The sequence below is a fragment of the Magallana gigas genome, chromosome 5, assembly GCF_963853765.1.
Source record: "Magallana gigas chromosome 5, xbMagGiga1.1, whole genome shotgun sequence".
Classification (NCBI taxonomy): domain Eukaryota; kingdom Metazoa; phylum Mollusca; class Bivalvia; order Ostreida; family Ostreidae; genus Magallana; species Magallana gigas.
The window spans coordinates 25,751,418-25,776,110 of record NC_088857.1 but is presented as its reverse complement, the minus strand read 5'-3'; the positions used below and the strand labels follow the sequence as shown (position 1 = coordinate 25,776,110).

Genomic DNA, 24,693 nt, shown 5'->3' with positions numbered 1-24,693 from the left:
AACAGAAAACTATAGTTATCGCCGTTAATCTATATCTCACATCTGTAAACCATAGTACGTTGTGTAAAACTATAATTAACACTGAAAACAACTACGTACTTGCGATTGCAAAACATGATTTATCAGTGATAGATATAGTTTCACAATTATGATTAACAACTCTAAAAACTATATTTAACGAATGAAAATTATAGTTTACAGATGTGAATCTACATTGTATATTTAACATCAAAATCTATCGTTAACGTTATTTGCAGACAGATAAAGTTAAACATTATCATTCGTTAACTATAGTTTACAACCGTTAAATATAGTTTTACATATGAAAACTATAGTCAACGAATCGTAAACTACAGATTGCGGTTCGTAAACTATAATTACCAGTCGATAAATGTGAAACGCGCAACACAACACAAATCACACATATTGTTATGGCACGCCAAATTCACAAAAAATGAGCTAAACATGGTTTCACGGTGTGTTCCCGATTTGCACACATTTGATAATTGAGTATAGAAAAATATATGGCACTCCAAATTCACAAAAATGAGCTAAACATAGTTTCACAGTAGGTTTATCAGCTGTTAACTATAGTTTACGGATCCTAATTCGTTAATTATAGTTTACATCTGTGAAACTATATTTCACGAATGTAAACTATAGTTTACGACTGATGATAATCATAGTTTGTCTATCTGTAAAAAACGTTAACAATAGATTTTGCTGATAAATATAGATTCACATTTGTTAATTATGATTTACAATTGTAAACTATAGTTAAGAGTTGTTAATTATAGTTTCACCAATCGTGAAACTACATTTATCAGACAAATTCACAAAAATGAGCTTAACATAGTTTCACAGTCGATAAACTAGGTTTATTGACTGTTAACTATAGTTTACGCATCGAAAACTATAATTAACGACGTTAATCTATATTCCACGTCTGTAAACTATAGTTAACACGATAATATATGTTTCACATCTGTTAACTATAGTTAACACTGAAAACAATCATTTGCAAATGTTGAACATAGTTTATCTGATAAATATAGTTTCACCATTGTGAAACTATGATTAACATCTTAACTATAGTTCACGAATGCAAATTGTATCTGATAAATATGGTTTCACAATCGTTAAATTATATCAACTCTAAACTATAGTTTACGAATGTAAACTATAGTTTACAGATGTGAATCTATATTTATCAGCAAAATCTATTGTTAACGTGTTTTTCCAAACAGAAAAACATAGATTTCCATTCGTAAACTATAGTTTACAGATGTGAAATATAGATTACCGTCGGTAACTATAGTTTAGGATCCGTAAAGTATAGTTAACAGTCGATAAAACTAGTTTATCGACTGTGAAACTTTATATGTTTTGCTAATTTATGTGAATTGGCGTGCTTTAGATTTGTAAACCGTAGTTTACTGATCATAAAACCCTATTTATCAGATAAACTATGTTTGACAACCGCAAATGATTGTTTTCAGTGTTAACTATAGTTTACAGATGTGAAACATAGATTATCGCCTTAACTATAGTTTACAGATGTGAAATATAGATTAACGTCCGTAAACTATATATAGTTAACAGTCGATAAACCTAGTTTATCGAGTGTGAAACTATGTTTAGCTCATTTTGTGAATTTGGCGTGCCATAAATTACACACGGGTAGGCTAATTTTCGGAGTTTTTTATATCGTACAGGGCGAAAAGGGGTATATTTTCTATAAGTAAACAAATAATATTTTGCTATCATGATATTATATTTACATCTTACTTCCCTTTATTTCTTACCGAAACGTATAGTTATAATTCATAGCTCTACAGAAACAACCAAGCTGAAATCTATCTACAGCGCCTGAAACTGACAAAAAAGTGACAGGCCCTAGCTGTTCATCGATTGGTCGAAACCTACAGCGACATGAGAAACACGGACTACATGAAGCAATCATGATGATGTCAGGCTCAAAGACTCACAGGAGACGATTTGGCTGTTTCTTCTAGCTAATGTGCTTATGCACATAACAGTAATTTAGTGAATTTTACTAATTTTTCACAATTAAGTTATTAATCAGTTAAATCAAAGATGCTAATATAAACAGTAAGAGCTTTTTTGGATGATGCATGCGGGTTATGAAGGTAGCGATCATTATATGTAGAATTTTCTGAAATGGGAGGCAAGACTACACGGCTATATGTAAACGTAATATGTTTATTGGCCAATCAAAAGCTCTCATGCATTACAACAACAATATGATATTATGTCTTTGGTAAGAATGTCCAGATCCACATTGCATTCATATGAACAGTTTGATGAATGTTACTTGTTTTACCAATTCCTTACTGCGCACGGTCGACAACTCTGCATTCTGTACAGAACTGCTTTTACATCAACCAATATTGTTTTGCTTGGACACGATCTTTCATCTTAACTAAAGGTACACTTACTGTTTGATTGGGGATATTCTAGAAAAGATACACCGCGTATTCTTAATGAGTTTTCTCACTAAATACACATTTTTCTGAATAAGCCAAAAAAATATCAGGTCATGGCGTGTCCCTTTCAAAAATTCGTGAATTTTGATGTTGAAACAACGTTATATTTTCATTTGCAACTATATATTTCAAAATTGCTATCTGACATGAAAAATATGTTGTTTCAATGCTGAAATGCCTGCTTGTCTCTTAACATTAGTCGTGATATATGAAACTCTGTTGTACATCAGAGACATAAGTAACATAAAATGTTCATTCTTCTAAAATGGTAATTTCATCTATCAGTAAAGGATAACGTTATGTTTTTCATTTCATTAAGAGATTTTTTTAAAGAGATATATTAGTCTTTTATAACACCATAAGTTGTTTATGTCTCTGTTGTACATACATCATGCAATAATTTTATCATGTGTTGTTTTGATCTTGTTTTTTTAAATTTCAGAGAAAAGATGCTGGTCCCAATTTTTACTCTTAAGATCAATCATCGAGTGAATCCTCATATGGTAACAGTTGGTCGTTACAATGGAAAACACACAGCACTGACATGTGCTACAGCAGCAGGAAAGGTAACTCTAGATATTACTACAAAAATGGGAGAAATTTACACTAGTTATGTGGTATTTTAGCTTCAAACCGTGTGAAATATTCCTGTGTGTATGGTAAAAAAACCCTCAAACTTCAGAGTGTTAAATCATACATTCGCGTATTTAATATCCACAAGTGATATTTGACTACAGATAATGTGTACATAACCACCAGCACAAATAATCAATTTTACAGTATAATGTTCACTGTTTTGTTCACCATTTTAAAACATCCAAGTACATATAGCACAATGCCAGGTAAATTATTCTGTGTTATTTGGTAAATGTTCAGCAATTTTTGTTCAAACAATTAAATTACTGATTTTCAGGTGTTGATTCACAATCCACACATGAAGACTCAACAAGGGGGGAGACTGGATTCTTCAGCAGATAGTGATGTCAACCTACTGAGTATAAACCAGCAGGTCTCTTCTGTGTGTGCAGGAAGACTTAATCCAAGCGCGACCAATGACATTCTAGCGGTTGGAACACAAACAAACCTTTTGGCGTATGACGTTGATAACAACAGTGACTTATTTTACAAAGACGTAAGATTTGTTTCCTTCATGTAGTAAATGTCTGTTTACTGTAAACACGTAAAATTTTCCCATATTAGCGGGGCCCAGCTATGCAATTTGATCTTTTCATTATTTTCATACACTTACAAGTCTTCTGTCCATTGAAAAGTTGGTGGTTTTTTTCATTTCCTATAGAGAATCAGAAAGCCATATGTCAGATATTAATATCTGCAGAATTGCATTAGTCTCTTGGGATTGCACTAGTACATTGATATATTTGTTTTTTTATTTCCATACTCCATGTACACAGACACCAGATGGGGCCAATGCTGTGGCCATTGGAGAGTTGGGGGAAATTCCAGGACCTATGGTTATAATGGGAGGCAACTGCTCACTGCAGGGCTATGACTTGGAAGGAAATGAAAACTTCTGGACGGTAGCCATCTTTATTTTAAGATTTAAGAGAAGTTAATTAATAATTGGGGATATTTACACTAATTACGCGGTAAGCTGAAAACTGTGTAAAATACCCCGATGGCCCATCAAAACTTGGTCATGATCAATCATGCATCTTTGTATTTAATACCCACTTGTATTGTTTGACCATAGAAAATGCAATTAACTTAGTAGTCATAATGTGTATTGTATAAATACATGTACTAACTGGACTGAGTTTGACTCGTTACTGACCCACATCCATTTGTGTGCAGTGGTTGTTCTTTGGTCTTTATTATGAAACTAAATTTCGTAAAGAAATTAATTTTAATTCTTTGGATTTTGTTACTAGGTAACTGGTGACAATGTCTGCTCTTTGACACTGCTAGACTTTACAGGAAATGGACAGAATGAGGTAAAAAAAAAACAACATGTGATGACATTACAAGAATTTGTCATAGATGTACAAAAGTCATCTATGTTCATTTATAATCATCTACAAAAAGGTTCGGTAATGTTATGTAATTCCCCTTTTAAAAAAAATTTAATGATAGATAGTTTTTTAATGGCAGCAGATATTATATATTATACCATATTATTCATAATGTTCTGTATATCTTGTCATCACATGTATATGAGGACACTAGTATATAAAACCAAAGTAAACACACTTTGAAACATTTTTTAATCAAATTTTATTTTGAATTTTTGAAAAAAATATTTATATATTTTAACTTAATTTCTGCAGCTGATAGTTGGTTCTGAGGACTTTGATATTCGGGTTTTCAGGGAAGATGAAATTCTTGCTGAAATGACTGAAACTGAGGTAATCATCTTATTGATTAATCTTTTTAGGTCACCTGAGTCACTCGTTATGCAGTCAGTGTTTTCTACCACCATCGTGTTGTGTTTATATTAATTATTAAACAATTGAACATTTTCAGATTCTTATCCAAAACTACCGGTATATCAGTGATATCTTATCTGAATTTACGATTTAATCATATTGATGTCAGACTCAAATTCTCATTTAAGACAAATTGGTTATTTCTTTTTTTTAACATACTGATGTACATTAACAAAAATAAAGTTAATTTTACTTTATGATCAATTCATTAATTTGTTAATTGAAAGATGTACATGTAAATATAAACAACAAAATGCTTTCTTTGATGATTCTTGCGGGTAATGAAGGTAGCAATCATTGCAGAAAAAAATTACATAACCCACTAAAATTGATTATTTTTTCTGCAATTTTGCCACCTTCATATCCTGCATGAATCACCAAAGAAAGCATTTTATTGTTCAAATGAATCCTTTACTGGATTGTAATATACTCAGGTGACAGAGAAGATTTTGGGTTCTTGTTTAATCATAGTTTGATTTTTTTTTTTTGACTTTGTCAAAAAGATTTTAACTTAATACTGTATCGTGCTAATATTCTGTAAATAATTTAACTTGCAGTATGACAGCACAGGTTTATACAGTTAAAGCTATACACGCTATAATTGGCGTCGATTTTGAATGACAGTGAAAATGCATGCGTTTGTCTACTTATAAAAGTTACCTTTATTCTGTCAATCACAATGGTGAATTCCATATCGTTACAAAGATATAGATTTTTAATTGTTAATTTCCCTGTCAGGAAAGTATTACCTTTTCATGAATATTGATGAAGGAAGAGCGAAACCAACCTTATTGCACATGTCCTCCGGAAATCAGGTTGCCGTTATTGTTTGCCTAATTAGATATCCGACTTGATTTTTAATATGCTTAACAGTTGTTAATTTGAAATACATACATGTATAATAAATAAAATACGTTTGTCACTCACGATACCCTTACTTTTGCACTAACACTTACAGGTTCTAAAAATAGCACATAGGGGAAACACATAGGTCTACGTCATTATTTTTAAAGGAAGTATTCATATATACTCATAGTTATCGTATTTTTTGTACATGTATTTTGGACAAATTTATGCTTTACTGAAAATATCCTTTCCTTTGTAAAATATTACAATTATGAAGATGTTGACCCTACACAAAGTTTTGCATGATAGACTAAATTTAGCTGTCGATATCACGTGGTATATTGATATTCATTAGGAGGCATTACTTTCCTGGCAGGAAAATAAATATTTTTTATTGTTTAATATTTGATGTTTATGTCACGTGATCGATTTGAGCATTGTAATTAACAGCATAAAGGTAACTTTTTTTAAGTAATCAAACCATACATTTTCCCCGTTATTCAAAATTGACGCAAATTATAGCGTGTATAGCTTTAATTCAAATTTAAATCATTTTGGGGCAGTACATGTCTTCAGACAGACTTAATATTGACCTTTTTAATTTAGGCAATTACTTGTCTGTGTCCAATGAACAACACTAGATTTGGATATGCTTTAGCAAATGGTACAGTTGGCGTGTACGACCGTACATCTAGGTACTGGAGAATTAAGGTATGCAATGAGTAATGTCTGACAATGAAAATTGACAATTGAATGTTAGCTAACATGAGAGAGAGAGAGAGAGAGAGAGAGAGAGATTAATCCAAAGATATGCTTACAATACTCTTTAAAATGATTAAGAACTGGTTTTGTAAATGTTTAAAAAGAAAATTAAAAACCAAAATGTGCCAATATTTCATGAGATGCTACAAAGATCAGTTCTGGAATTTATTTAATGTACTATCTGAATTTTTCAAGCCTTTAAGCCTAGAAATAAATTACAAACGATTTATAGTTTAATAAAGAAACAGATGTTTATATACCATGTATGCAGATATTTTGCTCTTCCAACATGATAAAAAAAATTAAAATAAAAAAGCATTGCATTCAATTTGTTTAATTGTGATCAGTTAATTTTTTCAAAATATTTTGTGGTTGTAGTCCAAGAATCAAGCATACACAATCCATAGTTTTGACCTTGATTCTGATGGGGTACCAGAGCTAATCACTGGCTGGAGCAATGGCAAGGTTAGTCAATGCATGTACGACATCAACATGTATGTCATGAACATGTATGTCATGAACATGTACAACATCAACATGTATGTCATCAACATGTACGTCATTAGCATTTACTACATCAACATGTACGAAATAAGCATTTACTACATCAACATGAAATTCATCAAAATGTATGACATCAGCAAGAACAACATCAACATGAACAACATCAGCATGAACAACATCAACATGTACATCGTTAATACTCCTCATTATGACTGCCAGGGATAAATAACAGATAATTTATCACAAAGAATAACTAAAACAAAAACACATATATGATTATAAGGATCTTTCATGATTTGCAATGGTATATGATTTTTATCCAAGTTGTGTGTTTTTTTTATCCCTGAGCCTTTGCAAGGGGATAAAAAACACACAGTGAGCTGAAATAAAAAATGGATAAAATTCATACCCCATCACAAATCATGAGAGATATATTTTATCATGTTTTACCTTGTCTTTTGTTAATTAAACCTCAATCTTCTGTAAAATTATAATTGTGATCCGGACAACACATTGAATTTTACTACAAGACATGAATAACTTTACACATGAAAAAAAGTTCCTTGAAGATTTACAAACAAGCATTTCATTTTCTTATATATTTTTATCTATTTATGAAAAATATGAAACAGCATTAAGTGCTTCAAATTTATATATTTACACTCTTTAACTGAATTATTCTGTTTCCTTTTCATTCTAAATCAATATCCGCCTAAAACTACATAATGTTTAATTATGACATCATGGGCATAAGAACACACAGTGTAATATTAAAAACTTCTTACATGAATGATATCCCACGCATATCAAGCTTAATGTGATCAAGTTTTTAATTTCATTGTTTAATCTATAAATTGGTTTACAAATTCATTTTGTACTTAAATGTGCCCACAGATTGATGCTAGGAGTGACAGAACTGGAGAAGTGATATTCAAGGATAATTTTACCAGTGCAGTTGCAGGAATTGTACAGGTATTGTTTTGAATTTAGCAGTGTACATTAAGTCTATATATTACAATGTCATGTTCATATAGTTTATACTGTGGTTTCATTAATATTCAAAGGTAACAATTTTCGTGGATAAAGTGATATCAGTTTCAAGGATACGTAAATTCGAGGCCAATGACCCTATCAATACAAAATGATAACAGAAATTGCATTTCAGTGAACATTAAATTTCATGGATCAACTTAACAACGAAATCCATGAAAATTGGTATTCCACGAATATTGATGAAACCACAGTAATACACTTCAAATCTGGCAATTTATAAAAACTTCAGTAAACAAACATTTTTGCAACGTACTGCTCAACCTGTGTCAAGTCTGAAAACGTCCTTTAAAATAAATTATAGGGTTATTGACTTATTGTCTTGTTTCCTAATAAAAATTTTTAAAAGTTTTGAAGTCACAATTTGCAAGTAGTCAATGTTATGTTTTTTTGGCTCATCTAAGGCACTGATTTGAAATTGATTTCTTCTCAAGATGGAGGCTATAACTTGTAAGATCAGAAAGGGATACACTGGAGCTATACACTGAAGCTTTCTGGGATCAGTGTTACAAGAATTTACTGAACTGATTTTGAAATGAATATTATTAAATTTGTTTGCATGAAATTGAGACTCGCAATTGCGTTTTATTTAAGATCGGTCACAGGTTTAAAATTTTGCGCCCTCTACGCAGGGTATTGCGCATAACTATTGTAAAATGCAAAATCAAAGTAAATTGTTCAAAAGTAAAAGGTTATTATTTAACGTTTTTATTACCAAAATACTTATCATAAAAATTATTTTTAGTGACTCAGAGATGAATCATTAGAATAATGGTCAGAAGTATTTTAATCATTTCTGCACTTCTTCAAAATCGATGTTATCCACGTATAGGAGTCAACACCTTATGATGACATCAGTTGTGTCTTTGATGTAACAATTGACAAAATTTTTATTGCAGTGTCAAAAAAGTAAAATTTATATAAAAACATAATTTGCAAAATAATAAGATATGCGCGATCCTTTCATGTTCTCTGTGAGTGGAAATTAGGTATATTTTTTTTTTATCTATTACAAATAAAATAAAATTTGATTCATAAACATCCTTTTATTCTATACAATTCTCTATAATATTATGTCAAATGGCTGGCACGACACGTTTATAGGACCAAACTATAAGAGGGCGGATAGCATAAACACTATCTGGTCAATTTTGTTTCAATTTGGCAAAAAGTTAACTTATACGTTATCCTTTCATCGATGAAAATTAAAAGAAAATCATTTGTTTGTAATTTTTTACATATGAAAATGAAAACCTCTATTTTCCTATATAATCCTATAAAAAATGTTGGGGATGATTTGGACATGCGACCAAAATTTGAGCACGGCAAACTTATAAACTATCTGGTCAATTTACTTTATATTTTGCACATAGCTTACTCAGAAGTTGACCTGTCACTGTAAAAAAATTAAAGGAAATCATATGTTTGAAACTTTCTCCCCCCGAGACTCCTTAACAGTAACATAGTATTTAAAATAGCTAATTAGTTAACAAATGAATTAATATTCTTCCATCAGATGACATCATGGTCAGATTAGCTATGTGGCCTCTTGTAGTAATTGTTTATAAGGGTCAGTATTTATTGTGTGATAATCATACAGGCAGATTACAGACTGGATGGGTCCCAGCAGCTGTTGTGTGTTTCCACAGACGGGGAAGGTTTGTCATTTTGTTATCTCCAGTTCAATTTGAAATCAAATTCATGATAGTTTGAATAGAATGTATGGTAAATCTATAAGATAGATCAAAGTCTAAGGATAGTGTGGATTTACATCACTATATTGTCCAAAAAAAAAATTACGTTACATGAATTATTATACCCCTGCTCCGAAGGAGAGGGGGTATACTGTTTTACCCTTGTGTGTCTGTCTGTCTGTCCGTCCGTAACAAAAATTTCTGTCGCATTTATCTCAGCAACTATTTATCGCAGATGCTTGAAATTTTTACACAGTGTTTGTTAAGGCATGCCATATCATGGGATATATTTTTGTACCAATTGGACGTCAACTTCCTGTTTAATGAGTACTTTGTTTATTTTAAGCCAAAATTTTCAAACAAATTTCCATCAAAGATTTCTCAGCAACTATTTAACGCAGATGCTTGGAATTTTAACACACTATTTGTATTGGCATGCCATATTGTGGGATATATTTTTGTATCAATCGGACCTCAACTTCCTGTTAAAAAATGACTTTGTTTATTTTGAGCCAAAATTTTAAAACAAATTTCCGTCAAAGATTTCTCAGCAGCTATTTATCGCATATGCTTGAAATTTTAACACACTATTTGTTTAGGCATGCCATATTGTGGGATATATTTCTATACCAATCGGATGCCAGCTTTCCGTTAAATGTCGACTTTGCTTATTTTGCATATTCACATCAGAGCGGGGGTATCACTAGTGAGCATTGGCTCACAGATATCTTGTTATATCTGTATAATTTCTAATGATAGGTACAGGAAATTTGCAATAAGCATGTTTTATTTTTATTTTATGACTTAAGAAGTGCTCATTGAAAACATTGAAGTAAAATTCTACCATGGAAGCTTAAAGTTATTGGATTGTCCACTGAAGGATTAATGTGGAAAATCAATTCTTAGGAAAATAAAAGTTTATCAAATATCAATTGAATATTAAACTTTAAAGAGTTTAAAACAATTCATAATAACCATTTATAAATTTGTTGAATTCGACTTCATTTTATCTGTTAATTTATACATGGCATTGTTAAATAATAATACCACAGGTCCCACTAATTTTACTATATCCATGATTTCCTTAAAAGTTATGTTGGTGTTAGTACAAGATTATGGAGAAATTCTTATCATTAAGATATTTTCAATTTTTTAAAATCAAAAATGTCTTAAATTTAAATATCTTCTAAATGTTTCATCATCAAGTAAATATATATAACTAGTTTTGAATTGACTGGGCTGAAGTTAACACTGAAGTCCTCATTTTCATTTGAAATTGCAGTGAAAGGATACAATCCAGCACCAAGAGAGATGAGAGGGAATTTGATGGACTCCAATCTGGAACAGGACACAATCAGAGAATTGGGAATGAGAAAACAGGTTTGTGAATGAGAGGAATATAGTGAATTAACTGGTCCAAAGAGTTACATATATGGCTTATTTGTATTTGGCTATTCACTATTCAGGGATCATACAGAAATAGAGTTACAAATTCTAACTATGCAATGTGTGTTTTAAAGTATGGAGGGTCATGGATTCTAGCTGATTTAATCACATTACAAATAAAAAAAACCCATTTCAACCTTTATTACAGTAAACTTTAATCTGCTCATGCTCAATTAACAAAATCAATTTGTACTTGGAATGTTTCTATTAACATAACAGTGCGCATCCAGAAAATTTTTCCATGGAGGTCCAAGGCCTAATTTTCGGAATTTTACAATCATAATTTAATTTAGTTTAATAGATTTTAATTTTCCGGGGGGGGGGGGGGGGGGGGGGGGGGGGGGTCAGAACCCTCCCAGCCCATTCTAGATCTGTGCATGTTATAATACTCATCTTAAAATGGAACTTGATTAAGTCTGCATGATGACTTTGTCGTTTTGTGAATTGTTGAAGCACTTTAAAACTTGATTACTTTTTTTCTGTACTTAGAAATGTGTGCTTTTGGAATAGTAGAACACATTCATAGGTAATATGGTTAGTGGATCCGAATTTGAAAATCTATTTATTCTTTAGGTCAATTTCTTTGGTTCTTTTTTTTTTCTTTTTTTTAAATGTAACTTATCAAATATCAATGCATACCATAATTATTTTGAGGGTTTTCTACCTGCAGAATTTAATGATGGAGTTGAAGAATTATGACCAGAATGAAAAAGCAGGAGTTGTAGCAGCTGCTGCCATGCAAGATGCTATGCAGTCTGGATCTAAATTTTCTGCTGAGCGTCCATTCCCTGTGGGACAGGAATATGACCAGGAGAAAATGGGTGTGATACCAGTATGTATAATTTTGTTCATTGCTATGTGTCAGTACCGTCTGAAGTTGCTGTAAGAGTTTTGAGTTAAAAACTATTATTACTGAAGTTTTAGAATACTATGCATACTAAAGATCAGATAGAGTGGCTGCTGTAATCCTGAAAGTTGACAAGAATGGAATAGGATGCAGGATGCATTAAACATGATCTTAGAAATACAAATTTTAAAAGTTGAATTCTATCCTAGGCTAGCCATCCCACCCTATCCTGCAAAACAAAAATTAATGTCACAATAAATTTACAACATCAATTTTATTTACCATCCAAAGTTAAGCATATTAGAATGATTGTCTAAACAAAAAGATGGGAAAAATGTGGTTGGTTCATTAATCATAGCATAGGAATACAGTCCCTGTTCAAGTTTTAGGTCTGCTGTGCATATATAATCTAGTTTGTAAATACATTTTATTGCATCATTAAAAATTACCGAATTTTATAGTAAGAAAACAAAGAAATTACGGTAAGTGGTCTTGCAATTTGACATATAAATCGAAAAATCTGGAAAACAACTTTGTATAGCCTTTCTTTGTTGCCTAATAACAAGGATGTACCATATATCCCTGCCCGATAACTACCGTATATCCCTGCCCGATAACTACCGTATATCCCTGCCCGATAACTTGCCAAGCAAAATAAGAAATGAAAGTACATGTACGCCATAATTACTTACTGTGGAATCATTAAAATCGTGGAGGCCAATTTTTGTGGATTGCTTAAAATTTACGGGTTCGTGGGGACATAATTTCCCGTATTCTTCTATACCTACAAAAGTAAATATGATTTTATAACCCCAATTTAATAATTCATGGAGGATGTTAATTGTGGATGAGAGCTACCCACGAATTCCACGAAAAATAGAGCCACCACGAAATCTAATGATTCTACAGTATATACTGTATACACGGTTAAAATTTTGCAACGTGTAATTTCGGTCTTCTTTAGTTTCAAACGCTTTTGCCCCATCTTGAATTCACCCAGACACACATGTGTTTAAAGATGGATAACTTAAGACATTGGAATCCGCCCAGTCTTAAATTTGCCTGTAGACAACAAGTGCGAAAGAGGCAAAAATGAAATGGGGTCAAATATTACCTTGTATTCAGTATAGTTATACTTTAAATGATACATAGGTATGTAATGTAAATAAAAGAAAATATTAAAAAAAGCTCTTAAATTGTATGAGTTTTTATTTGCTTTTTAGTATATAATTCATATATTTAATAGAAACAAAAAACATCATCACTTACTTGTTTGTTTAATACAAATAAACTTTGATATATTGAACACATCTTGAATACAAGTGATATGTCGATTTGATTTGTAAGTCCCAGCCACTTATTTTTAAGTATTTCACCCTCAATATTTCGAATACTCGGATATCTCAAACTATTTAAACAGTCCCATCTAGTTTGAGATAACGAAATTTGACTGTATTGTATTTTTGTACACCCTTTGCAACATTTAACATTATCAATACATAGGGGTATTTAATAAGTAAAGTTACACTGATCTAAAAAAAATTTGCATTACCGGTAATCAAACAGTTGGTTAAATCATTTTTTTCTTTTAAATATCATTTCATAAATAAATTATATATCTTTATTCCTAATTATGGATGGGATAGGATAGCTAGGATAGGATAAGATAGAGAGCATGGATGCAGGATATTGGATAGAAATAGGATTGTTAAATGTCAACTTTTAGGATGGCAGCACTATATGTACACAACTTTAATATGGCTATTTTGAAACAGAAATTGTTTAAATTCATTCCTTGTTGCTTGTGTTGTGTAAAGAATTTACCTTATTTATATTTAATGAATGCTTGACTTGTTTTTAAGGCAGCAACCCAGTTGCAGACAACTCTGACTGTAAATCCAGGTGATGATACCAAAGCTGTAAGTTGCTTGTAGTGGGTTTACTATTCCATGTAGCATGAATTAAAACTTTCATATACAGTAAAACACGCTTATAACGAAGTGCCAGGGACGTGCGATTTTACTTCGTCATAAGCCAAATTCGTTATATCCGTCAAGTTTACAATATGTAATAAAGTCTCGGGGAAAAAAAATCACTTCGCTGTAAGCGTCAATTCATTATAAGCATGTTCGCTATAACCGTGTACTGAAGAGCCCGGTAGGGCGAAAGCGCTATAGTTGTTTGAGCATTGGACTTATTTTTGTGTGTGTGTGTGTGTGTGTATATATATATATATATATATATATATATATATATATATATATATATATATATATATATTTCATTTGGGAAAAAATAAATGGTTTGTATATATGTTTGTGGCATAAATTTATGAACTTATTTCTCTTTTATATAGCCACATGTGGAACTTTTCATTGGAACTACAAATGGTATGTTTCAATTTTGAAATTGATTAAAATTATAATTACATAACTGACAAATTAAAATGATACTTCTGAATAATTTAAGCTCATTTAATGAAAAAAACCCACCACATCTTCATTTTTAATCAGGCTAATTTTAATGATTTAATCAACAGACACAATGGTTCGTGCAGCATTGATTTTTGCTGAAGGAATCTTTGAAGGAGAGAGCCATGTCATGTAAGAAATTTTTAAAGTGTATTTAAAGAAATCTGACATTTTGAAATGATTTTGTTAATGCATCTTGATGTTGCTTTGTATTCCCATGTATTTCACTCCTGCTAAGCATTTGGTCCTTTTACATATGATGCCCCTTGTTTTTATAAATTGAATAATTCCTTTTTTAGTGAACAAATGTATGAAATATTCCATAGTACATTTTTGGTACATGTGATATTTCAGAAGAAATTTACACTGTAAGTAAAGGTAAACAAGAGAATATTTTGTTCTGATTTAAAGACATCCACATCCAAATGCGCTGTCTAACTGTGTACGAGTGCCGATCATCCCACCTAAAGACGTTCCTGTTGATCTACACATCAAAGCTTTCATTGGTTACAAGTCAAGGTGAGCAATTTCACTGAAACATATATCATACGTTTTTAAAAAATATTACCCTGGTACATTAAATGTACAGTTGCATGCAGACCTTCCATATCATGAACATCAATATTTTGAGTACTGCGGTACAGTGAATTGATATATTAAGGTGGGTTGGACATTCTGAACACTGTGTCTCTATGTATTTTAAAATCACAAATCCACTTATGGATACTTGGTTGCATTTAATTCCAAATAATGATGCTTCAATATTTCCACATTTTCATTTTTGTATATTTTGTATTTTACATTTTTCAGAGATATTAATTTTGCAATAAAAATAATTCATTTCTATTTTCCCAGCATGCAATTCCATGTCTTTGAGTTGACTCGACAGCTTCCAAGATTCTCCATGTATGCCCCGTGTCGCAAAGACTGCCCCGAACCAAAAAGTAGCTGTACTTTTCAGATCAACGAGAGAATGCAAAGGGTAATAGCACATTCATAACACAGTCACGTAATAAATGAAGAAGGATTCGGTAAACAATATCAGAATTCCTTAAAGAACTGGATGTTTTCAAGTTTTTCACTTTTTAAAATCCAGATCACTGTAGAAGTATCACATTTAGCATGTGCATTATTAAGGCATAAATGGATGATTTTACAATTAAGGGAAGATATTATACAAGCATTCCTCAGTGTATCTATCCATACAATCATGTATATGTTTTATAAATTTAGTAGATTTAACAGGAATTACAGAAGCTAGCTGCTTTCCTCTAAAAAAGAGATTACAAAAATTTGTCTGTACTGTACATGCGCGGATCCAGAAAATTTTTCCAGGGGGGGTCCGAAGGATAATTGTGTTTGCCAGGGGGGGTCCGAGGCATATTTTCGCGATAATTTTACTATGTAAATTTAATAAATTTTCATTTTCCAGGGGGGGTCGGGACCCCCCCGACCCCCCCTCTAGATCCGCGCATGCTGTATAATGATAAAATCTTAGGGAATTTTTTTTTACTCATAGGTTCTATTATGGATCAACCAGAGTTTCCTCTTACAAGATGACATTGATGCAGAGGGGAGTCTGAATGTGGCATTTATGTCTTTGAGAGGATCTGGACCTTTGTTTCTGAAAATGGAACCCCAGGGTTTGGTAAAAATGCATCATTTAATACCGAGCGCAGCGAGAGGCGGGCGAAGCCCGCCTCGCGAAGCGAGGATTAATGGTAACACGTATATATAAGAAAATCAGTGAAAAATAAAAGTTGAATCAGGGGTACTAAGGCCAAAAAAATTTTCTTCCAGCCCTGGGCGCCGCCATATTGGCAGCCATTTTGTTTTTAAAAAGTTAGTTCGATCATTGATTGACTGGTACTGACTGTTTATTGCCCCTAAACTCGATTAATTAAGTTCCAGTGTTTCAATAGAAGGTAAATTGAATTAAAATAAATTAAAAAGAAAACCAGATAAGTTTCAAATAGTGCTTCAATCAAGAAACACAACTTGTTCTATGTATGTCTTATCAATTATCAGATGGAAAATAAAAACATTAACGTCAAGGAACTGATCTTTTAGATTCTGAATAAAGTATTCAATTTTATTACATTGACATTCATATGAATTAAATTGATGAACAATGAAAGAGGAAATTAAAAAAAATTCGGAATCACGTAACTCTCTTCGCTTATTTCCGAAGACAAAACTTGAACGTTTTACGTCTGAAATATGACGTCATAATGTACACTGAGCACGCGACGTTTAGTTTAGGCAACCATGCTGGCGGATCCTACTTGGTGCGATTTAAATAGATTTTATTATACAAAAATCAAACTGCACTGTGTTAAATCTGCGCTCGGTCCAACGGTCACACCGTTTACATATTAGTACTTATAATATTGTAATCAAACAAATACTGTATACATGCAGGAAAAATATTTGCCCTCATTTTATTTTTGCCTCTTTTGCCCGTATTGTTAGCAGGCAAAGTTAAAAGTGGGCGAATTCCAATGTCTTAAATTATCGCACAACTTTGTTTGGGCGAATTCAAGTCAGGGTGAAACAGTTTGCAAGTAAAACGGGCAAAAATAACAACATGGGGCAAAAATAACCCACTATACGTTAATCATAGTTTAATTACATTAAAGTGTTTACTTATATCTTAAAGTTTTTTTACATTTTAAAAAATTGCAATTCATAACTATGATTTTGCTGTTACATTACGTGTACTACATTGTAATAATCATTCTGTATTGTTTCTTTGATGTGAAAATTCAATTTAGAAAAAAAAATATACATTGATAAATCATAAATTATAAAAATAATGATGTATAATGTTCTGTAAATTAATTTTAAAGCACATAAACAATGTATAAATACAATTAACATCAAATATATAAGTGTTAAGATTTGAATGAACAACATGAACTGACTCTCAAAAACTGTACTCGTCTGGTACATAATATTGTCAGAAATGTTAGCATCATGGTACCCATGCTTGTACTTTTCAGTGAGCTAAATTAAGTTAAATCTTGCTAAAATTATTGTTATAAATCTAAAATTGACCCTATATACTAAGTACATAGGTGTCAATTAAGATTTTAAAATCTAAAACGAGAACACTATCATATAGTCTATGAATTTCATTTAAATTGAAGATGACAATCAAGACGGATGATATGGACTTGGCTGGAGATGTGATTCAGGCCCTGTGCCAGTTCTTGAACATAGATGACATGCAGGTCTCTGCAGACTTCCCTGATGAGATGGAGAAGTTAAGAAGCATCCTCGTCAAGGTAATTAGACCAGTCTTCTGGGATCCTCATTTACATGTAGTTCTAATTAGTGCATTTTCCCCTGGAGTATTTCACGTCACGAGGGGATGCTTAGCTTTGTGGTGCCCTTGTTTTTATTAGATTGGGAATTAATTTTACAATACCAGTATATTACTCATCTTCGCTAGCCAAGGGTTTTCGGTCCACTTTGCTCCCCATAAACCCTTGGCGGATTTCATTGCGAAAACTCGGTGATGTGGTGGCGCTATCTAGCGAGCAACTTGAGTTGCGCCCCTTGCATATTTACATTTTAATCGAATTAAACAACGGGTTATATACACACTACGGCATTAATACAACTTGAAAACATGTTGACTATCGAATATCGGAACATAATTAACGATGCTATTTTAATACGAATTAAGTTATAACCTAAGGAAAGCACGGAATGTTTTATTCATAGTGTTTTGTAAGGACCTGTACCAGGAGTGAAAAAGTCGCGATTTATATCAAAGCTTTCATGTCATAAAACCAGGTATCGTTGTCGTAAATATTGTGAACCAAAGATATTGAATAAAATAAATCTCATTGAACCTTTCAAAGCAATATCCATAAGCAGGAACGTATATACTAACGGGATGGGCAGCTTCTACATTCGCCATGTTTACTTCCCATGCTATCACGCGAGCCTTGACAAGTTTGTAGAACTATGTTCAATCCCAGTAAAATATATAGGTTTTTTAAGCGATCTGGTTAGACCATCGTTGGCGAGGCACTATACTCGAGAACTTGTGTCTCAATTTGTTAAAAGCACCGAATGATTTACCTAAGATCACACACATGTTTTCTTTTAAAGTTTATATTTACAAGCACTGCGATTGGATCAGCTACTCGCAGCTGCAGCCATTCATAAAACGGAGCTCGTCACCGAGTTTTCGCAATGAAATCCGCCAAGGGTTTATGGGGAGCAAAGTGGACCGAAAACCCTTGGCTAGCGAAGATGTATATTACTATATAGCTGAAAAAAATTAATTAGATTAAAGTATTCAATTACTAAACTCGATCTTCTTAATGAAAATGAAATTAAAGTTGATCAATGCTTGAACAAAAATATAAGATCAGAATAATATATACGGTATTGCAGCTTAATCAAAAAGAAAAACATGACAGTAAACATATATACCCCAATGAACACGTGGGTATTACATGTACTTGTTGACAGACTCAACACCATTCATGAAGTTGCATCATGCACACCTAAGAGTTCCCTTTATTTAATTCAGTGGGACAATACACTATAGCAATGATTTTTAGTTCACCTAAGCTAGTAGATTCAAAATTGGGTATGGATGGGCCACATTGGGGATCAAATTTTAAATAGGAAAACATTTTAATTCACAAAGACTGAAATGTTATACCATAAGCTTTGACTTATATGCAAGCATTTTGAAAAATTGCTGATTATTTAAATTGGTTACACTTTGGCCCCTTGGTGATTCTTGGACCTCACAAGGGGCTCAGAGTTTGATGTAGGTTTTTATCCTATATATAAACAATTGATTAGGATCTTATTGAAAACTGCAATGCTTAACATGTGATGTGACTATAAAATCATCCTGTTAGAAAAGGGATATGGCTATAAACATAAGAATATCCAAGTGGAAAATGGATTTTTATTTATATAGGATCTACATGTATTATAATACATTGTCCAGATATTTTGTATTATGACACCATTAAGCTGATTTTATCATGCCTATTGTTGCTCAGGTGGATGATGTGACCCATGGGCCTCCTGTTTGTAGTATGTAAGCTCAAAATTAATACAGTAGGACAAAAATAAGTTGCCATAAAGGAAAAAATCTTCTCTATATTCCGTATATGGAGGTACATGTAAAATCGTTGGTAATTTTCTAAATGGGAATGACGATTATAAACCATGCATACATTCCTAACATGTGATTTGTACATGTTTTGTTATGTGTTAAGTTACATGTATGAACTATGTATAAAGTTTGATCTGGTTGCCTCTGCCATTGTTTGTGTCAGGTGGATGAGTACCACGCTGTGCGACAGAAGCTCACTGCTGAAATGGCTGACCATTCCAATCTAATCAGGAGTATGGTTGTGCGGGCAGAAGACGCCAGACTGATGGGGGACATGTAAGTTATAGCAGATACATACTACACATACACAGAATAGTTATTTCATGTAATGTCACTGTTGTTTGAAATTTCATTGAATGCACATCAATGCCACACAATGAGGATCGATGCTTAGTATATTCTGCTTAAGGTACCTCACTACGTCATCAAGGCATATACTTTTTATGACACTACGTCACAAGATGGTGATTTTTTAGTTGAATATCATAGCTCAGTGGTTAAAGTAGTGGGTTGAAAACTGCAGATCATGATTTTGAATCCGCCTTGGGCTTTTGTTCAAATTAGTTGACCCATTTTTAGCTCACCGAGACAAAGTTGGGGGTAGCTTATGCTATACCCCCGGTGTCGGCGGTTTTTCATGCAGGTGCCCTTTAATAGCAATTTCTAAGTTACTACTGGTCCTAACTTCACCAAACTTGCATGGATAGTGCGTCTTATGATATTGATGCACCCGACATACTTGAATGCTGAATATGAGGTAAAGGTTTCGGATGCTGTAGGAGGTTAAGGTTTTTAGAGCTGGTTAAAGTTTTTGGAGCAGGTGCCCTCTAATGATTATATCTCAGTTATTTCTGGTCCTAACTTCATAAACTTCATATCTTCATAAAGGTGATGCCTCGTCTCAGTGAGCTTTGTAATCAGTGATTACCTATGTTTTGGAAATATACTTTAAAATTTTTTTTATCCACAATTGCATATTTTTTCATCTGTTTGACTTCTATACTTTTTATATACATCATGATATATTTCATAATCAAATGCAAGTTATTTTCTGACGATTTGAGAAACAATTTTAAGGTGTGGTCAGCCACCCCAATGCAGTAGTTTTTGAAGTTAAGGAGAATGCATTTAGTACTTACAGGTACCAACTGCTTTGGATTACACACACTGTTTGAAAAATGGGTTATTTGATCTTAAATCTTTTACTAGACTTTAACTTTAGATTTATTTGTGCTTAAATTGTCTATATTATAGTATTGAATGATTTATTTTTGACGTCATCGTGTCAATAACTGTCGTCAGGTGAGCAGACATATTGAATAATGCGCATTATGATAATTTGTCTGCTCAACTGACGGCAGTTTTTGACACGACAACGTCAAAAATAGATCCTTTAATGCTTATATTTACATTCCCTTACTAATGAAATCAATTATTTACTTGAATAAATCAATTCAAATTGCAGATCACGGAGGGAGTAAATTAGTAACAGCAAGAACAGCTGTTTTATAAAACCAGTTTAAATTGGTTATCACATAGACTGTTCAGTTGAGATCAAGGCAATGAAAATGTGATCCATGAAAAATAACTCTTGAAATTTTGCTTATAAAATAAAATGAACTTTTTTGTTGAATAATTGTAAATCATGGTGTTTTGACAACATTTATGAAATATATTTTTTAACCGATAACTTAAAAATCACTGTTTGGAAACTATTTATGTAAATTATATGTAAATTAATACACAGTGATTAGTTGTTGCATTTAGAGGCATTTAAAGATCACAGAATTTAATGGGAAAACACAGTAGAATGTAAATGTATACATATGTTACAATTTGTAGGAAAAACATGAGAAGAGGATACTCTGAGCTGTACAACATGAACCGAGACTTGATCAATGGCTACACGATCCGTTGTAGCAACCATCAGGAACTGTTGGCCTGCTTGAAACAGCTCAATCAAGTGATACAAAAAGCCGGCAGACTAAGAGGTAAAACTTGAAAGACTCCTCAGCATTCACCTTATTATGTTGATGATAACAAAAACGTGTACATGTGTATATAATATCATATATATATATATATATATATATATAATGCAATAGTTATTTAGAAATCATTTTAGTCAATGCAAAAATTTTTTAATATTGATTATGATTAGTAAATTTTATATTTGAACAAACTTAATATGATAAGTTTTTACTCAATTCATGTATTGTAACAGTTTTATATATTGTTAGTTATGAATATCATAAATTATAGCAATCAATTATATTTTGAAATACGAAGAAGGAATGATTTAAGAAAAACGCTATTATTATAAAATTGATTCAAACATATACTGTATGTGTCCGGTAAGTGACTGTCATGCAGACTGGTAAAAGTTCATAGGGACAATTAATGCCCAAAATGTTTATTCATTAATATCGTAATTCTCCTACAGACAATCAGATAAATGTCTGTTAAAACAAGTTCGTTCTTTTTTATTCCAGTTGGAAAATACAAAACTCAGGTAATCTCTGCGTGCAGAGCGGCCATTAAAAGTAATAACGTCAGTGCTTTGTTTAAAATCATGAAAACTGGTGCATCATAGAAGTTCATTCTCACTGGAAATTGGAAGAAGTAACCATTTCAAGTCCTCTATGTGGGACAAACTGGCATCACCATGGAACCATTGGTCGCTTAGTTGATCCAGTCTCCTCTGTACTCATTGTTAAAATCCAGAAAAGTGAATTGTGATTTCATTGGAAGAGTGCTGCTTTCTTAATGTATTATTCTTCTACGATTTATTGTCATTAATGCTGACCAGTGATACATGTATGTATTCATATGACATCTAAAGCAAAATTATAACAATTTTTGCAGTCATATGAATTGTTAAGTTTATTTACTTTGAATTGTAACTGAGAGGACTATATATATATGAAGTTAATTCTGTTGACATTTGAACTAGATGAATAACTGATCAAATATGAGTGGTTATTTGTATGATGGTTCAACTTTTTTTTCTCTGCATGCATACACAGACAGTTTGATATGTAAGGTACACTCTTCCAAAACAGAAGGGTTTCTTTAGTGATGTTTATGAAGCATAATTAATGGAATATTTCTTACATGTAATTACCATATAATTTGTACAGTGATATGATATGTTTGTTTGATTTTATTGTTTCAAGTCAATTCTTGTATTTATTTATTTCTTCTGTACATTGTGTATATACAATTATTATATACTATTAGTAAAATGAAAATGTTCCACAATTGTGCAGTAACTAATTAAGATGAACAATTTTTTTTTACATAATCATTAAGTTATTCATTCATGGACTCATGGACTATATGAGAGGCTTTATAAATTATCATTGTTGTACAATTAAATGCATATTGGAGACTGTCTGACCTGCAGGTAGTTCTTTTCCTTTCATTTACAGGATTATGAGTATCGGTATGTTATTAATAATTAATTTCACTAAAGAGTGAGAACTGATTCTAAATTAAAATTTGTAAACCATTGTCCGGGTTATAAATTGAAGACAAACAAAAATTCTCTTCAAAATCTTGTTTTAAAGTGATCTTAGTTTATAAGGCACTGTTTGGTTTGCACATAGATATAATAATAGAAATTTCTCCATAATATCAAAAATTGACCTGTTTTGCAGGTACTCTTTAAAGCAGGTAATAATAGCCACTGAAGCAAGGTGATTTTTCTCTATCAACAAATAGGTTTAATATTTCAGTAATTCGAATTATTGATATCAGAAAATAATTCTTGATATCAAAAAATAGATTTCCTGATATCAGATATCAGAAATTCATTTGCTATCAGAAATTCGAATTTTTACTATCAAAAAATAATTATTTTTTTCTGATATCAGAAATAGATTTTTAGCTCACGAAGATGAAGTAGTGGGAAGCTTAAGCTACACGCATTTCCTCGGCGTCGGTGTTAGTTCTTGACTGGTTTAAAGTTTTTGGAGCAGATTTAGTATCTAAGTTATTAATGGTCCTATCTTCTCCAAACTTGCATAGATGGTCCATCTGGGCAAAAGTCGGAAAGGGTGTTCGACGTGACTTTAAACGCCATATACCTTCATTTATGCATATATATTTTTTGCCAGTTGTATTTTCAAAGACTGCTATATATTTCTCCGAGCTAAGTTTTGCCTCAGTTTGGGATATATTGGTGATAAATGGTGTCACGTGATATGTGAATGAGTGTTTTACTGTTACAGTCTGCTTAATTTCCTAAAATACACATCGTCTGTTGTCCAGGTCCACATATTCTATTTATTTTTATTTGAAATGACAAGGTCACGAACCAGACAAAATTCACTACTGCAGGGCTTTCAAAAGTCATCAACAATGCGTCAATCGTTACAGTAAAAATCGATGCAAGCTACTAACACTGAAAAGATTGAGTCAATTATCTTCACTCTCATTAATAAATCATTGTAGATTTTTGTATAACTACGTGTAATTTTATTAAAAGGGGCCGCTGATAATTGTTCCGGTATATCATCCTTTTAAGATGCTATGGGATATTTCCTTATTGTGACGTTCTTCCCATAGAAATAAACAATAAAATAAAGTATAATTTTATAAATCTTTTCTTTTCAAAATTAGTTACCTAACAGTGTAGCGCAATGGAACTACCGGGACTTTCCATTTAAATTTTACCTTTTCCAAAATTTAAAAAGAAATTTTGATCAAATATTGTAAAATTTTCAAATTCGAAATCGAAAGTATTTTAATAATAACGCACCTTTATCCACATTAATATAGACATGAGTCCCATGCCACCTTGAAACTAAGAAAATGGCTAAATATGCCTATAGTTTACCATCACCTATCTCCCTTCTTTTTCGAGTTTTTTTAACCTAAATTTAAATAAAATAAAGTTGTTGTTGACTAAAAACTTTAAAATGTTTGAGCTAGTATTCGAAATATATTTACAGATATATTTTCGCTAA

General features: G+C 32.0%; 1 protein-coding gene across 1 annotated transcript; it reads left to right on the top strand.

The window, feature by feature from the left end:
• Nucleotides 1-2,297: 2,297 nt before the first annotated feature.
• On the top strand, nt 2,298-23,233 carry LOC105340045 (Bardet-Biedl syndrome 2 protein homolog). Its single transcript, XM_034459026.2, has 22 exons — nt 2,298-2,449; nt 2,950-3,073; nt 3,421-3,639; nt 3,920-4,045; nt 4,397-4,459; nt 4,793-4,870; nt 6,404-6,508; nt 6,938-7,024; nt 7,958-8,035; nt 9,714-9,771; nt 11,090-11,187; nt 11,924-12,085; nt 13,963-14,019; nt 14,457-14,490; nt 14,640-14,703; nt 14,983-15,090; nt 15,427-15,553; nt 16,091-16,219; nt 17,721-17,858; nt 19,887-19,999; nt 21,566-21,714; nt 22,216-23,233. Exons 2-22 carry the CDS (start codon nt 2,957-2,959, stop codon nt 22,314-22,316), a joined length of 2,211 nt encoding a protein of 736 aa, XP_034314917.2. The 5' UTR covers nt 2,298-2,449; nt 2,950-2,956; the 3' UTR covers nt 22,317-23,233.
• The last annotated feature ends 1,460 nt before the right edge of the window (nt 23,234-24,693 follow it).

Coding starts and splice junctions, on each gene's coding strand:
- LOC105340045 (XM_034459026.2), top strand. CDS start 2,957: ATGCTGGTCCCAATTTTTACTCTTAAGATCAATCATCGAGTGAATCCT. Junction 8,036..9,713: donor CAGTTGCAGGAATTGTACAG/GTATTGTTTTGA, acceptor ATAATCATACAG/GCAGATTACAGACTGGATGG. Junction 20,000..21,565: donor GCCAGACTGATGGGGGACAT/GTAAGTTATAGC, acceptor TACAATTTGTAG/GAAAAACATGAGAAGAGGAT.